General features: G+C 52.5%; 1 protein-coding gene across 2 annotated transcripts in view; it reads right to left on the reverse strand.

The window, feature by feature from the left end:
- LOC144609400 (spectrin beta chain, non-erythrocytic 1-like) overlaps window positions 1-16,443 on the reverse strand; it is a 157,244-nt gene that overhangs the window by 59,610 nt on the left and 81,191 nt on the right. For both annotated transcript variants that reach the window (XM_078427866.1, XM_078427865.1), the window contains exons 6-12: window positions 15,095-15,210; window positions 13,099-13,211; window positions 10,279-10,466; window positions 8,533-8,650; window positions 7,427-7,585; window positions 3,079-3,381; window positions 1,555-1,708 (exon numbers count right to left, since the gene is read on the reverse strand). In XM_078427866.1, coding sequence (XP_078283992.1) covers window positions 1,555-1,708; window positions 3,079-3,381; window positions 7,427-7,585; window positions 8,533-8,650; window positions 10,279-10,466; window positions 13,099-13,211; window positions 15,095-15,210 — 1,151 coding nt within the window. The remainder of the gene's footprint in view (window positions 1-1,554; window positions 1,709-3,078; window positions 3,382-7,426; window positions 7,586-8,532; window positions 8,651-10,278; window positions 10,467-13,098; window positions 13,212-15,094; window positions 15,211-16,443) is intronic.

Consider the following 16,443-nt stretch of genomic DNA (forward strand, 5'->3'; position numbering starts at 1 on the left):
ACAACTCTCTGACTGAAAAAGTTTTTCCTCGTCTCAGTTCTAAATGGCCTACCCCTTATTCTTAAACTGTGGCCCCTTGTTCTGGACTCCCCCAACATTGGGAACATGTTTCCTGCCTCTAACGTGTCCAACCCCTTAATAATCTTATACGTTTCGATAAGATCCCCTCTCATCCTTCTAAATTCCAGTGTATACAAGCCTAGTCGCTCCACTTTCAACATATGACAGTCCCGCCATTCCGGGAATTAACCTAGTAAACCTACGCTGCACGCCCTCAATAGCAAGAATATCCGTCCTCAAATTTGGAGACCAAAACTGCACACAGTAATCCAGGTGCGGTCTCACTAGGGCCCTGTACAACTGCAGAAGGACCTCTTTGCTCCTATACTCAACTCCTCTTGTTATGAAGGCCAACATTCCATTGGCTTTCTTCACTGCCTGCTGTACCTGCATGCTTCCTTTCAGTGACTGATGCACTAGGACACCCAGATCTCGTTGTACGTCCCCCTTTTCCTAACTTGACACCATTCAGATAATACTCTGCCTTCCTATTCTTCCCACCAAAGTGGATAACCTCACACTTATCCACATTAAACTGCATCTGCCATGCATCCGCCCACTCACACAACCTGTCCAAGTCACCCTGCAACCTCATAGCATCTTCCTCACAGTTCACACTGCCACCCAGCTTTGTATCATCTGCAGATTTGCTAATGGTACTTTTAATCCCTTCATCCAAGTCATTAATGTATATTGTTAATAGCTGCGGTCCCAGCACCGAGCCTTGCGGTACCCCACTAGTCACTGCCTGCCATTCTGAAAGGGACCCATTTATCCCCACTCTTTGCTTTCTGTCTGTCAACCAATTTTCTATCCATGTCAGTACCCTACCCCCAATACCATGTGCTCTAATTTTGCCCACTAATCTCCTATGTGGGACCTTGTCGAAGGCTTTCTGAAAGTCAAGGTACACCATTGACTATAATGTTGGGTAGGTTAGGTGGCTGTGATGTTGGGTAGATCAGGTGTCTATGATGTTGGGTAGGTCAGGTGTCTATGATGTTGGGTAGGTCAGGTGTCTATGATGTTGGGTAGGTTAGGTGGCCATGATGTTGGGTAGGTTAGGTCTGCCACAGAAGGTAGTTGAGGCCAGTTCATTGGCTATATTTAAGAGGGAGTTAGATGTGGCCCTTGTGGCTAAAGGGATCAGGGGGTATGGAGAGAAGGCAGGTACAGGATACTGAGTTGGATGATCAGCCATGATCATCTACGATGTTGGGTAGGTTAGGTGTCTACGATGTTGGTAGGTCAGGTGGCCATGATGTTTGGTAGGTCAGGTGGCCATGATGTTTGGTAGGTCAGGTGGCCATGATGTTGGGTAGGTCAGGTGTCCATGATGTTGGGTAGGTTAGGTGGCCATGATGTTGGGTAGGTTAGGTGTATTCAATGCACTTTCGACGTACGATATTTTCGATTTACGATGGGTTTATCGGAACGTGACCCCTAGCGTGAGTCGAGGAGCACCTGTAGTTGAAGGTGGAACGCTGGTCATACCTTCCTCGTTTGTGCTGAATCTCTGGGCCCCGGTGGTGACGGTTTTAACCCGCTCGGCCTGGACTGCAATGTCAGCCTCCACCAGCGTGTGCGTCTGGAGAAGGTCCTCGACCCCGTGCAGGTGCTTGCCGTAGTCCTGCGACTGCAGGCGGCTCTGGAAAAGAACGACCGCCCCTTGAAGATCGACAGTTTTAAGAACATGGTTTTTCCCCCTCACCCCCATCTCAGTCCGAAAATGGCCTAACCCCTTATTCTTAAACCATCAGCCGGAGAGACAATAGACAATAGGTGCAGGAGGAGGCCATTCGGCCCTTCGAGCCAGCACCGCCATTCACTGTGATCATGGCTGCTCATTTTTATTTTTATCATGTACTTTTCCCCCCCCCCCCTGTTATTTATTTTTCTGATGTTGTTTTTAGAAAACGTGCCCGCCCATATTGTTTGAATAACGCTCAAAATGTTCTGTTTTGATATCGTACAAAAACGAGCTTGGATATGGCGACATAATCTACGCCTTTATTCCTATTTCTAAAAGTCTAAACTCCCCGAGGGTCCTCGACTCTCCTGGGACCCTCCAAGCGGTGAGGGTGGGGGGTTGGGGAGGGAGGGACCTGTTTCGAAGACCGTGACGCATGGGGGGGGGGGGGGGGGGGTGGAGGTTTAGAAGGCCGTGGAATGATGTGGGGGGGAGCGGTTTCGAAGGCCGTGACGTACAGGGGGGGGGGGGGGGGAGCAGTTTCGAAAGTCGTGACGACGGGGGGGGCGGGAGCAGTTTCGAAGACCGTGGAGCGACGCGGGGGGGGGGGGGGGGGGGAGCGGTTTCGAAGGTCGTGGAGTGACGCGGGGGGGGGGGGGGGATGGAACCTGTTTCCAAGATCGTGGAGTGACGTGGGGGGCGGGGGGCGGGAGCAGTTTCGAAGGCCTTGGAGCGACGCAGGGGGGGTGTGGGGGCGGGAGCGGTTTACAAAGGTCGTGACGCGGGGGGGGGTGGCGGGAGCGGTTTACAAAGGTCGTGACGCGGGGGGGGGGGGCGGGAGCAGTTTCGAAGACCGTGCAGCGATGCGGTGGGGGGGGTGGGGGGGTGGGTGGGACCTGTTTCGAAGACCATGGAGCGACGTGGGTGGGGGTGGGGGTAGGACCTGTTTTGAAGATTGTGACGCACGGCGGGGGGGGGGGGGGGGGAGCAGTTCCGATGGTCGTGGAGTGACGCGGGGGGGGGAGCAGTTTCGGAGGTCGTGACCCAAGGGGGGTGGGGGGGAGCGGTTTTGAAGGTCGTGACGCACTGCGTGGGGGCAGTTTCGACGGTCGTGGAGCGACGCGGGGGGGCAAGCGGTTTTGAAGGCCGTGGAGTGATGGTGGGGGGTGGGAGCAGTTTCAGAGGTCGTGACGCATGGGGGGCGGGGGGCGGGAGCGGTTTTGAAGGCCGCGATGCACGACAGGGGAGGGGGGAGCGGTTTTGAAGGTCGTGGAGTGACATGGGGGGGGGGGGGGAGATGGGACCTATTTCGAAGGCCGCTGAAGCACCTTCATGTCCTCCATCCAGTCCACGATGTGCAGCATCTCCTGGAACATCTTCTGCAGATCGAGGTTCTTGACCAGCCGCTCACGGCGCGCCTGCAGCAGCTCGCGCAGGTAGTCCCACAGCCGCACCACGTTGTCCTTGCGCACGGCCACACGCTTGATGTCGTAGTAGCGCTCGGCCCGCAGCTCCTTGGCCACCGCCACCACCGCCTGCACCCGCTCGTTGTAGGCGTTGATGTCCGTCTCGATGGCCTCGTGCTTCCTCGTGGCCGCCTCCACCGCCGCCAGGTCCAGCCCGAAGTTATCCTGAAACGGAAAGACCAGGGCGCTGGATTGTGGGGCAGTTTTGCTCTCCCTACACGGGGAACATGTTTCCTGCATCTAGCTGAGTCACGTCAAGGCAAGTCAAGCCACGTCACGTCACGTCACGTCAAGTCAAGTCAAGTCAAGTCAAGTCAAGTCAAGTCACGTCAAGTCACGTCACGTCAAGTCAAGCCGTCAAGCCAAGTCACGTCAAGTCAAGTCACGTCAAGTCAAGTCACGTCACGTCAAGTCACGTCAAGTCAAGCCGTCACGTCAAGCCAAGTCACGTCAAGCCAAGTCAAGTCAAGTCAAGACACGTCAAGTCAAGTCACGTCAAGTCATGTCGAGTCAAGTCAAGTCAAGTTACGTCGAGTCAAGTCAAGTCAAGTCAAGACACGTCAAGTCAAGTCACGTCAAGTCAAGTCAAGTCAAGACACGTCAAGTCAAGTCAAGTCAAGTTACGTCGAGTCAAGTCAAGTCAAGTCGAGTCAAGTCAAGTCACGTCAAGTCAAGTCACGTCAAGTCAAGTCAAGTCAAGACACGTCAAGTCAAGTCAAGTCAAGTCACGTCAAGTCAAATCAAGTCACGTCGAGTCAAGTCAAGTCACGTCAAGTCAAGTCACGTCACGTCAAGTCAAGTCAAGACACGTCAAGTCAAGTCAAGTCAAGTCACGTCAAGTCAAGTCAAGTCAAGTCAAGACACGTCAAGTCAAGTCAAGGCAAGTCAAGTCACGTCACGTCAAGTCAAGTCAAGTCACGTCAAGTCAAGTCAAGTCACGTCAAGTCAAATCACATCAAGTCAAGTCACGTCACGTCAAGTCACGTCAAGTCAAGTCAAGTCACGTCACGTCAAGTCAAATCACATCAAGTCAAGTCAAGTCACGTCAAGTCAAGTCAAGTCAAGTCACGTCACGTCAAGTCAAATCACATCAAGTCAAGTCAAGTCAAGTCAAGTCAAGACACGTCAAGTCAAGTCACGTCAAATCAAGTCAAGTCAAGGCACGTCGAGTCAAGTCAAGTCAAGACACGTCAAGTCAAGTCAAGTCACGTCAAGTCAAATCAAGTCACGTCGAGTCAAGTCAAGTCAAGTCAACTCAAATCAAGTCAAGTCAAGTCAAGTCACGTCACGTCACGTCAAGTCACGTCAAAAGTCAAGTCAAGCCAAGTCACGTCACATCACATCAAGTCACATCAAGTCAAGTCACATCAAGTCAAGTCAAGTCACATCAAGTCAAGTCAAGTCGAGTCAAGTCACGTCAAGTTAAGTCAAGTTTATTTCTCACATACACATACAAGACGTACAGTGAAATGAAAGTGGCAACACCTGCGGATTGTGCTAAAACTACAAAACAGAATAGAACTTTTTTTGTTTAAAGTCACAACACAAAAAAAAAAAAATTAATACAGTAAATTAGTCCTTGGTGATATAAGAGTTAACAGAGGGTGGTGGGTGTATGGAACGAGCTGCCGGAGGAGGTAGTTGAGGCTGAGACTATCCCAACGTTTAAGAAACATGGATAGGATGGGTTTGGAGGGATATGGGCCAAGCACGGGCAGGTGGGACTAGTGTAGCTGGGACATGTTGGCCGGTGTGGGCAGGTGGGACTAGTGTAGCTGGGACATGTTGGCCGGTGTGGGCTGGTGGGACTAGTGTAGCTGGGACATGTTGGCCGGTGTGGGCTGGTGGAAACATCCTCTCCACATCCACTCTATCCAGGCCTTTCGCTATTCTGTACGTTTCAATGAGGTCCTAAATCCCAAGTCTCCTTGGCACCTCCGATCTCTGGATTCTCCCCCCCAATTTAGAAAATAATCCACGCCTTCAGAACATAACTTATTCTTTCTAAATGTGATGTACTGGCCAAGCCATGAAGCCACATTCCAGAACTGAAATATGATGGCCTGTGGGAAGAAACTCCGTCTCATCCTCTCTGTTTTCACAGCGTGACAGCGGAGGCGTTTGCCTGACCGTAGCAGCTGGAACAGTCCGTTGCTGGGGTGGTAGGGGTCCTCCATAATGTTGCTGGCTCTGGATCTGCACCTCCTGATGTATAGGTCCTGCAGGGGGGCGAGTGTAGTTCAGCCGAACGCACTACTCTCCGCAGGGCCTTCCTGTCCTGGGCAGAGCTGTTCCCAAACCAGATTGAGATGTTGCCGGACAAGATGCTTTCCACAGCCCCAGAGTAGAAGCACTGAAGGATCCTCAGAGAGACTCTGAATTTCCTCAGCTGTCTGAGGTGGTAAAGGCGCTGAGAGGGGTAAGAATTCTTAATTTGAGGACGGACGTCCTTGCTATTGAGGCAGTGCAGCGTAGGTTCACCAGGTTGATCCCCGGGATGGCGGGACTGTCGTACGAGGAAAGATCGGAAAAGCTGGGGCTTGTATTCACTGGAGTTACATAGAAACACAGAAAATAGGTGCGGGAGGAGGCCATTCGGCCCTTCGAGCCAGCACCGCCATTCATTGTGATCATCCACAATCAGTAACCCGTGCCTGCCTTCTCCCCATACCCCTTGATTCCACTAGCCCCTAGAGCTCTATCTAACTCTCTCTTAAATCCATCCATGGAATTGGCCTCCACTGCCATCTGTGGCGGAGAATTCCACACATTCACAACTCTCTGGATGAAAACGTTCCTTCTCACCTCAGTTTTAAATGGCCTCCCCTTTATTCTTAGACTGTGTGTGGCCCCTGGTTCTGGACTCCCCCAACATTGGGAACAAGTTTCCTGCCTTTAGCGTGTCCAATCCCTTAATAACCCAATATTCCAATGAAGGGGGGGAGGGGGTAAGAATTCTTCATTTGAGGAAGGACGTCCTTGCTATTGAGGCAGTGCAGCGTAGGTTCACCAGGTTAATCCCCGGGATGGCGGGACTGTCATACGAGGAAAGATTGGAAAGACTGGGGCTTGTATTCACTGGAGTTTAGAAGGATGAGAGGGCGATCTTATAGAGACGTATAATAAAATTATAAAAGGACTGGACAAGTTAGATGCAGGAAAAATGTTCCCAATGTTGGGGGAGTCCAGAACCAGGGGGCCACACAGTCTAAGAATAAAGGGGAGGCCATTTAAAACTGAGACGAGAAAAAAACTTTTTCACCCAGAGAGTTGTGAATCTGTGGAATTCTCTGCCACAGAGGGCAGTGGAGGCCGATTCACTGGATGAATTTAAAAGAGAGTTAGATAGAGCTCTAGGGGCTAGCAGAATCAAAGGATATGGGGAGAAGGCAGGCACGGGTTACTGATTGTGGATGATCAGCCATGATCGCGATGAATGGTGGTGCGTACAGGCTCGAAGGGCCGAATGGCCTCCTCCTGCGTCTATTGTCTATTGTGTATTAACATAGAAAATAGGTGTAGGAGTAGGCCATTCGGCCCTTCGAGCCTGTACGCACCGCCATTCAATATGATCATGGCTGATCATCCAACTCAGTATCCCGTACCTGCCTTCTCTCCATACCCCCTGAACCCTTTAGCCACAAGGGCCACATCTAACTCCCTCTTAAATATAGCCAATGAACTGGCCTCAACTACCTTCTGTGGCAGAGAATTCCACAGACTCACCACTCTCTGTTTTCTCATCTCCGTCCTAAAAGACTTCCCCCTTATCCTTAAGCTTTGACCCCTGGTTCTGGACTTCCCCAACATCGGGGACAATCTTCCCGCATCTAGCCTGTCCAACCCCTTAAGAATTTTGTAAGTTTCTATAAGATCCCCCCGTCAGTCTTCTAAATTCCAGCGAGTACAAGCCGAGTCTATCCAGTCTCTCTTCATATGAAAGTCCTGCCATCCCAGGGATCAATCTGGTGAACCTTCTCTCTGTACTTCCTCTAAGGCTAGAATTGAATGGCGGTGCAGGATCGAAGGGCCGAATGGCCTCCTCCTGCGTCTATTGTCTATTGAATGGCGGTGCAGGATCGAAGGGCCGAATGGCCTCCTCCCGCACCTATGTTCTACGTTTCTATGTTTCTAATTCAATTCGCTCCTTCTCTCCGGAGATGCCGCCTTGTGCCGATTGTCGTCCGCGGTGCGTCGGGTTTGGGCTCACCTGGGAGACGAGCCGCTGGTTTTCGCTCAGCCAGGTCTCCCTCATGGCCGCCTTGCGGTCGAAGCGGTGAGCCAGCTGCTCCAGCTTCTCCTGGCGGATCAGCTCCATGCGCAGGGCTAACTCCCTCTCGTGCTCCGCCTTCTCCAGTCGCTCCCAGGCCTGAGGAGGAGGAGGTAACACGGAACGTCAAACCGCCGGGCCCACACGGCACCGACCGCCATTTTGGCCCATCGGCTTACCCCGGCCCACCCCACGGTAAGAGTGGACAGTGTTTTATTGTGGCGTGTGCACTTGCAGCAACACAACAGAAAATGTCAACATAATACACTGTAAACGATATAATAAACGAGAGAGAGAAAAAGTTCAGTGTGTGTGTATGTATATATATATATATATATATATATACACAAAATGCTGGAGTAACTCAGCGGGTCAGGCAGCATCTCAGGAGAGAAGGAATGGGTGACGTTTCGGGTCGAGACCCTTCTTCAGTCTGAAGAAGGGTCTCGACCCGAAACGTCACCCATTCCTTCTCTCCCGAGATGCTGCCTGACCTGCTGAGTTACTCCAGCATTTTGTGTATATATATATATATATAGCATTTTGTGAATAAATACCTTCGATTTGTACCAGCATCTGCAGTTATTTTCTTATATATATATATATATATATATATCTACACTCACACACGCTCACACACACTCACACGCACACACGCACGCACATACACACACATGCACGCACGCAAGCACGCACACATACACACGCGCACACATACATACGCGCACACACTCACACGCACGCACACACATATGCACGCACACATACACACTCAAACGCACGCACGCACGCACATACACACACGCATTCGCACGCACACTCAAACGCACGCACGTACACACACATACACACACACGCATTCGCACGCGCACACACATACACACGCGCACACATACATACGCGCACTCTCACACACACTCACGCGCACACACGCGCACACTACAACTCCATGACTTAAAAAGATCAAAATCAAGCTATCTGGATTTCCCGCACGACTTTATGAAACGTGCTTCAATTGTCAGTAAGAATAGGCGCCGGCTTCTCACCTTGTTGATGTCCGATATGAGTTTGCCCTCCCGGGGAATGTAGACTTTCTGATTGTTGGCCCGCATTTTGCTTTGTATGGTGAACAGCAGCACCTCGAGATTGCCCTTCTCGATAAACCTGCCAAGCCAAGCACGACAAGAGTCCCGTTTAACCGCCATTTCCGTGGCACAGCAGAAGAAATCACGCTTCGTTTTTCAGAGAAGCAGCGTATCGGCCCACTGAGTCAGCCATGATCACATTGAATGGCGGTGCTGGCTCGCAAGGCCGAATGGCCTACTCCTGCACCTATTGTCTATTGTCTATTAAGTTAGGAGCAAAGAGGTCCTTCTGCAGTTGTACGTGGCCCTAGTGAGACCGCACCTGGAGTACTGTGTGCAGTCTTGGTCTCCAAATTTGAGGAAGGACATTCTTGCTATTGAGGGTGTGCAGCGTAGGTTCACCAGGTTAATCCCCGGAATGTCATATGTTGAAAGACTGGAGCGACTAGGCTTAATTTAGAAGGATGAGAGGGGATCTTATCGAAACGTATGAGATTATTAAGGGGTTGGACACGTTAGAGGCAGGAAACATGTTCCCCAATGTTGGGGGAGTCCAGAACCAGGGGCCACACAGTTTAAGAATAAGGGGTAGGCCATTTAGAACGGAGATGAGGAAGAACTTTTTCAGTCATGGAGTTGTGAATCTGTGGAATTCTCTGCCTCAGAAGGCAGTGGAGGCCAATTCTCTGGATGCTTTCAAGAGAGAGCTAGATAGAGCTCTTAAGGATAGCGGAGTCAGGGGGTATGGGGAGAGGGCAGGAACGGGGTACTGATTGAGAATGATCAGCCATGATCACGGTGAATGGCGGTGCTGGCTCGAAAAGCCGAATGGCCTCCTCCTGCACCTTTTGTCTATTGAGCCACCCCACCAGCCATTGATGTCCCAGCTACACTAGTCCCACTCGCCTGCGCTCGGCTGCGTTGTGGACCCGCGCACTAGAAACATAGAAAATAGGTGCAGGAGAAATCACAATTTGAGGAATGACATCCTTGCTGTTGAGGGAGTGCAGCGTAGGTTCACCAGGTTAATCCCCGGGATGGCGGGACTGTCATATGATGAAAGAAACATACAAAACATAGAAAATAGGTGCAGGAGGAGGCCATTCGGCCCTTCGAGCCAACACCATCATTCATTGTGATCGTGGCTGATCATCCACAATCTGTTACCTGTGCCTGCCTTCTCCCCATATCCCTTAATTCCGCTAGTCTCTAGAGCTCTATCTAACTCTCTTTTAAATTCATCCGGGAGGCGGGTTGCTATGCAACCTTCCGGGCCTGCAGTGTCCGGGCCTACAGCGGCCGCCGGGCCTACACTGTCCGGGCCTACAGTGTCCGGGCCTACAGCGGCCCCTGGGCTTACACTGTCCGGGCCTACACTGTCCGGGCCTACAGTGTCCGGGCCTACAGCGGCCCCTGGGCTTAAACTGTCCGGGCCTACAGTGTCCGGGCCTACAGCAGCCACCGGGCCTACAGTGTCCGGGCCCACAGCAGCCCCTGGGCTACACTGTCCGGACCTACAGTGGCCCCCGGGCCTACAGTGTCCGGGCCTACAGCGGCCCCCGGGCCTACAGTGTCCGGGGCCTACAGTGCGCCCCGGGCCTAATACGGGACAAGGGCGGTCCCGTACGGGCAAACCAATGTAGCCCAATATACGGGATGTCCCGGCTAATACGGGACACTTGGCAACCCTAGCTCCAGTTTGCTTACTTGGGCGGTTTCTCCACAGTGCGGTAGGTGTTAAATGCCTGGAGCTGGTTCTGAACCCCGTTCAGGGAGTTGGCCAGCTTGCGGTCGTTCAGCGTGATGATGGTAAACTCTATCCACTGCAGGAGGTCGGAGGCCAGAGTCTCGTACTTGTCGATCATGTTGTCCGCTTCGATGGCATAGTCCAACACCTGCCACACAGACAGAAAGATAGTTAGTGGAGGAAGGAACTGCAGATGTGCGGGGATCGCTGGTCGGCGCGGACCCGGTGGGCCGAAGGGCCTGTTTCCGCGCTGTATCTCCAAACTAGACTAAAACTTTACTTTAGACTTCAGAAGGGCCTGTTTTCAGTCAGGGAGTTGTGAATCTGTGGAGTTCTCTGCCTCAGAAGGCAGTGGAGGCCAATTCTCTGAATGCTTTCAAGAGAGAGCTAGATAGAGCTCCTAAGGATAGCGGAGTCAGGGGGTATGGGGAGAAGGCAGGAACGGGGTACTGATTGAGAATAATCAGCCCTGATCACAGTGAATGGTGGTGCTGGATCGAAGGGCCGAATGGCCTCCTCCTGCACCTATTGTCTATTGTCTAGTTTCCGCGCTGTATCTCCAAACTAACCTAAAACTTTACTTTAGATTTACGGCGCGGAAACAGGCCCTTCGGCCCACCGAGTCGGCGCCGACCAGCGATCCCTACTAGCGCGATCGTACACGCGCTCCAGGGATAATTTACAGAAGCCAATTAAGACACAAAACGCCGGAGTAACAAAATGGCGCCTCTTGCAAAATGGCGGACTCGGTGGACAGCGAGTTTAGTTTAGTTTAGGTTTGTGATACAGCACGGAAACAGGCCCTTCGGCCCTCCAGATTCGCGCCGACCAGCGACCCCCGCAGACTTACACTATCCTACACACACACACACCAGGGACAATTTACAGTCTTACCGAAGCCAATTAGCCGACAAATCTGTGCGTCTTTGGAGAGTGGGAGGAAACCGAAGAGCTTGGAGAAAACCCACGCGGGTCACGGGGAGAACGTACAAACTCCGTACAGGCAAGCGCCCGTGGTCGGGATCGAACCCGGGTCTCTGGCGCCGTGAGGCAGCGACTCTACCGCTGCGCCACCCCGCCACCCTTGCCAAAGCAAGTTTTCGAACGAGGTTAGTTAGCAAGCGCGTGCAGAAAGAGGATCAATTAAGATGCCTCTTTCCCAAAACAGCTCATTGATCAGTGTGTAGGGAGGAACTGCAGATGCTGGTTTGGCACCGAAGAAAAGACACAAGATGCCGGAGTAACTCGGCGGGACGGGCAGCATCTGTGGAGAGAAGGAACAGGCGACGTTTCAGCTCTTCGGAAGAGAGCCTAAAGTGAAGGGGCTCAACCCGAAACGTCGCCCGTTCCTTCTCTCCAGAGATGCTGCCCGTCCCGCCAAATGACTCCGCCATTTTTGATCGCCATCATCGATCGGCGTCTAGCGGAGTAGAATATCGGCACCAGGGGAAACGGTAACACAGACAGCGAGAGGATTCAGGAGGAGGCCACACGGGGCAAATGCGTAGCCAAAGAGGAAAGATTATTTTTAAGAGTTAACTATTGCCATATAAAATGTTGCGAACTTTTTTTTAAATTTATTATCAAACATATTTATTCAACTATTAAAACAATAGACAATAGACAATAGGTGCAGGAGGAGGCCATTCGGCCCTTCGAGCCAGCACCGCCATTCAATGTGATCATGGCTGATCATTCTCAATCAGTACCCCGTTCCTGCCTTCTCCCCATACCCCCTGACTCCGCTATCCTTAAGAGCTCTATCCAGCTCTCTCTTGAATGCATTCAGAGAATTGGCCTCCACTGCCTTCTGAGGCAGAGAATTCCACAGATTCACAACTCTCTGACTGAAAATGTTTTTCCTCATCTCAGTTCTAAATGGCCTACTCCTTATTCTTAAACTGTGGCCCCTTGTTCTGGACTCCCCCAACATTGGGAACATGTTTCCTGCCTCTGACGTGTCCAACCCCTTAATAATCTTATACGTTTCGATAAGATCTCCTCTCATCCTTCTAAATTCCAGTGTATACAAGCCTAGTCGGTCCAGTCTTTCAACATATGGCAGTCCCGCCATTCCGGGAATTAACCTAGTAAACCTACGCTGCACGCCCTCAATAGCAAGAATATCCTTCCTCAAATTTGGAGACCAAAACTGCACACAGTACTCCAGGTGCGGTCTCACTAGGGCCCTGTACAACTGCAGAAGGACCTCTTTGCTCCTATACCTAACTCCTCTTGTTATGAAGGCCAACATTCCATTGACTTTTTGAAAACAATATATACAATACAATAAAACCAAAACAGAACCCACCACCATAGTACAAGACAACAATAAACTGTTATACAACTATCTTACAATCCTTGTTCAGAGATACAGCGCGGAAACAGGCCCTTTCGGCCCACCGTGTCCGCGCCGACCAGCGATCCCCGCGCACTGACACACTAGGGACAGTTTTTACATTTTATACCAAGCCGATTGACCGACAAACCTGTACGCCTTTGGAGCGCGGGAGGAAACCGAAGATCTCGGAGAAAACCCGCGCAGGTCACGGGGAGAACGTACAAACTCCGTACGGACAGCGCCCGTAGTCGGGATCGAACCCGGGTCTCCGGCGCTGCATTCGCTGTAAGGCAGCGACTCTTAACGCCCCTTGTCCACGATGCATTCCATCCCCCCACCCCCACTCCACAACGCCCAGAGTTCCCGGAAAATTCCCCTCTCTCACACCACCCTTGGCTCGGCCATCTTGCAAGGCCTTTGGCAAGATGGATTCCCTCACCTTTCCAATGCGCTTCCCTTCCACGGCCAGTGCCTTCATCTTGGAGAAGTAATGATAGTACGTGGCAACGTAAGTGATGATAGATTTCTCGTCAGGCTGGTCCACGCTGACGTCTGGAACAAGGGATGGAAGAGGCCAGAATGAGACCAGCAAATACTGCACTTCACCGCAACATGAAACACAGAGAACAGGTGCAGGAGGAGGCCGTTCGGCCCTCCGAGCCAGCACCGCCATTCAACATGATCACGTCTGATCGTCCACAATCAGTACCCCGTTCCTGCTTTCTCCCCATATCCCCTGATTCCGTCAGCCCGAAGAGCTCTGTCCAGCTCTCTCTTGAAAACATCCAATGAATCGGCCTCCGCTGCCTTCTGAGGCAGAGAATTCCACAGATTCACAACTCTCTGGGTGAAAAGGTTTTTCCTCATCTCCGTTCAAAATGGCCGACCCCTTATTCTTCAACTGTGGCCCCTGGTTCTGGACTCCCCCAACATCGGGAACAGTTTTCCTGCATCTAGCCTGTCAGATCCCTAAATAATTTTATATGTTTCAATAAGATCCCCTCTCATCCTTCTAAATTCCAGTGAATATAAGCCCAGTCGATCCATTCTGACATCATATGTCAGTCCCGTGGTCAGAATCGAACCCAGCAACTCTACCGCTGCGCCTCCGTGCCTTCCCAGAGAGGGAATCTCAGAGCTATGGGGCCAGAACCATTCGGAGAACTAATGCACTGTTGTTTAGGGGTGCCAACTATCTCACTCCCAAATAAGGGACAAAGTGACGTCACCGCCCCGCGCCCCACGTGACATCACCCAGCGGCCACGTGCCCCCGCTCCACCAATGGTGGCCGCCCGGGCCGGGAGGCTGGTTGCTAAGCAACCTCCATTAGGCGGCGCCCGGGCCTCCACTATCAGGACCTATAGCGTCCGGGTCTACAGTGTCCGTGCCTACAGCGTCCGGGCCTACAGTGTCTGGGCCTACAGTGTCTGGGCCTACAGTGTCCGGGCCTACAGTGTCTGGACCTACAGTGTCCGGGCCTACAGCGTCCGGGCCTACAGCGTCTGGGCCTACAGTGTCCGGGCCTACAGTGTCCAGGGCTACAGCGTCCGGGCTACAGTGACCAGGCCTAGTGTCCGGGGATACGGTGTCTGGGCCTACAGCGTCCGGGCCTACAGCGTCCGGGCCTACAGTGTCCGGGCCTACAGTGTCCGGGCCTACAGCGTCCGGGCTACAGTGACCGGGCCTAGTGTCCGGGGATACGGTGTCCGGGCCTACAGTGTCCGTGCCTACAGCGTCCGGGCCTACAGCGTCCGGGCCTACAGCGTCCGGGCCTACAGTGTTCAGGCCTACAGCGTCCGGGCTACAGTGACCGGGCCTAGTGTCCGGGGATACGGTGTCTGGGCCTACAGTGTCCGGGCCTACAGCGTCCGGGCCTACAGCGTCCGGGCCTACAGCGTCCGGGCCTACAGTGTTCAGGCCTGCAGCGTCCGAGCTACAGTGACCGGGCCTAGTGTCCGGGGATACGGTGTCTGGGCCTACAGTGTTCAGGCCTACAGCGTCCGGGCCTACAGTGTCTGGACCTACAGTGTCCGAGCCTACAGTGTCCGGGCCTACAGCGTCTGGGCCTACAGCGTCCTGGCCTACAGAGCCTGGGCCTACAGCCTCCTGGCCTACAGTGTCCGGGCCTACAGTGTCCAGGCCTACAGAGCCTGGGCCTACAGCGTCCGGGCCTACAGTGTCCAGGCCTACAGCCTCCTGGCCTACAGTGTCCAGGCCTACAGAGCCTGGGTCTACAGCGTCCGGGCCTACAGCGTCCTGGCCTACAGCGCCCCCCCCGGGCCTAATATGGGACAAGGGCAAAATACGTGATGTCCCGGCTAATACGGGACAGATGGCAACCCTACTGCTGTTCCACATTTCCAGGAGATTAAACGTGCGACCAACAAACTCTATAAAGAGTTTAGCGTTTGTCCTTAAGCAAGTGACGTCGTACCTTCAGGGTCAAGCAGTTTGGTGAGGCCCAGTTGCTGTTCGGCCACGTTGAAAGCATTCTGCAAGTTGTAGTGGGCGTTTGACTTCTTTAGTTTGTCGAAATCAATCAGATCGGACCTGAATAAGGAAGAAAAATCAATTTCAATAACATACGGAACAACACCTCATATTTCGCTTGGGCAGCTTACGATCCCGCCCGCGCGTTGTGAATATTTGATTTCTGTAACTTCAAGTAAAACCTTTGCATCCCCCCCTCTCTCCTTCCCTCCCTCCACCTTCTTCAAAGTCATCTTGTTGAGTTCCATTGTCTGAAACTCATTTTCACCTAGGCCACAGCTCACAATGGCCTGTTACCTTTATCGTTGTTACTTTTTTGCCAATCTTTCATTCATTTGTTCTATCTCTCTCCAAATCACCGTCCATATCTCTCGTTTCCCTGACTCTCAGTCGTAAGGTCATGAGGAATAGTAGAATTAGGCCATTCGGCCCATCAAGTCTGCCGCGCCATTCAATCATGGCCGATCTATCTCTCCCTCCCAACCCTAGTCTCCCCATAACCCCTGACACCCGCACTAATCAAGAATCTATCTATCTCTGCCGCAAAAATATCCACTGAGGAAACATCCTCTCTCCACATCCACTCTATCCAGGCCTTTCGCTGTTCTTCAATGACGTTTCAATGAGGTCCTAAATCTATCTCTGCAGTAAAAATATCCACTGACTTGGCCTCCACAGCCTTCTGTGGCAAAGAATTCCACAGGTTCACCGCCCTCTGACTCAAGAAATTCCTCCTCATCTCCTTCAATAGACAATAGGTGCAGGAGTAGGCCATTCAGCCCTTCGAGCCAGCACCGCCATTCAATGCGATCATGGCTGATCACTCTCAATCCTAAAGGAACGTCCTTTAATTCTGAGGCTGTGCCCTCTGATCCTAGACTCTCCCACTAGTGGAAACATCCCTCTCCACATCCACTATATCCAGGCCGCTCACTATTCTGTACGTTTCAATGAGGTCCCCACCCCCCCTCATCCTTCTAAACTCCAGCGAGCACAGGCCCCTAGTGCCGACGGACGCTCATCGTACGTTAGTTAACCCACTCACTCCTGGGATCGTTCTCGTGAACCTCCTCTGGACCCTCTCCAGAGCCAGCACGTCCTTCCTCAGATACGGGGCCCACAACTGCTCACAATACTCCAAATGCGGCCTGACCAGCGCTTTGAGTGCCTGTCCCACTTAGGCGGTTTTAAGGCGACTGCCGGCGACTAGGCTGCCGCCGAACATTCGCCGGGGTGTCGCGGGCACGATCGCGAGGAGCCTTCAATGAATCGTAGCGGTTTTCGGAGCGACGC

The sequence above is a fragment of the Rhinoraja longicauda genome, chromosome 34 (assembly GCF_053455715.1).
Source record: "Rhinoraja longicauda isolate Sanriku21f chromosome 34, sRhiLon1.1, whole genome shotgun sequence".
Lineage (NCBI taxonomy): Eukaryota > Metazoa > Chordata > Chondrichthyes > Rajiformes > Arhynchobatidae > Rhinoraja > Rhinoraja longicauda.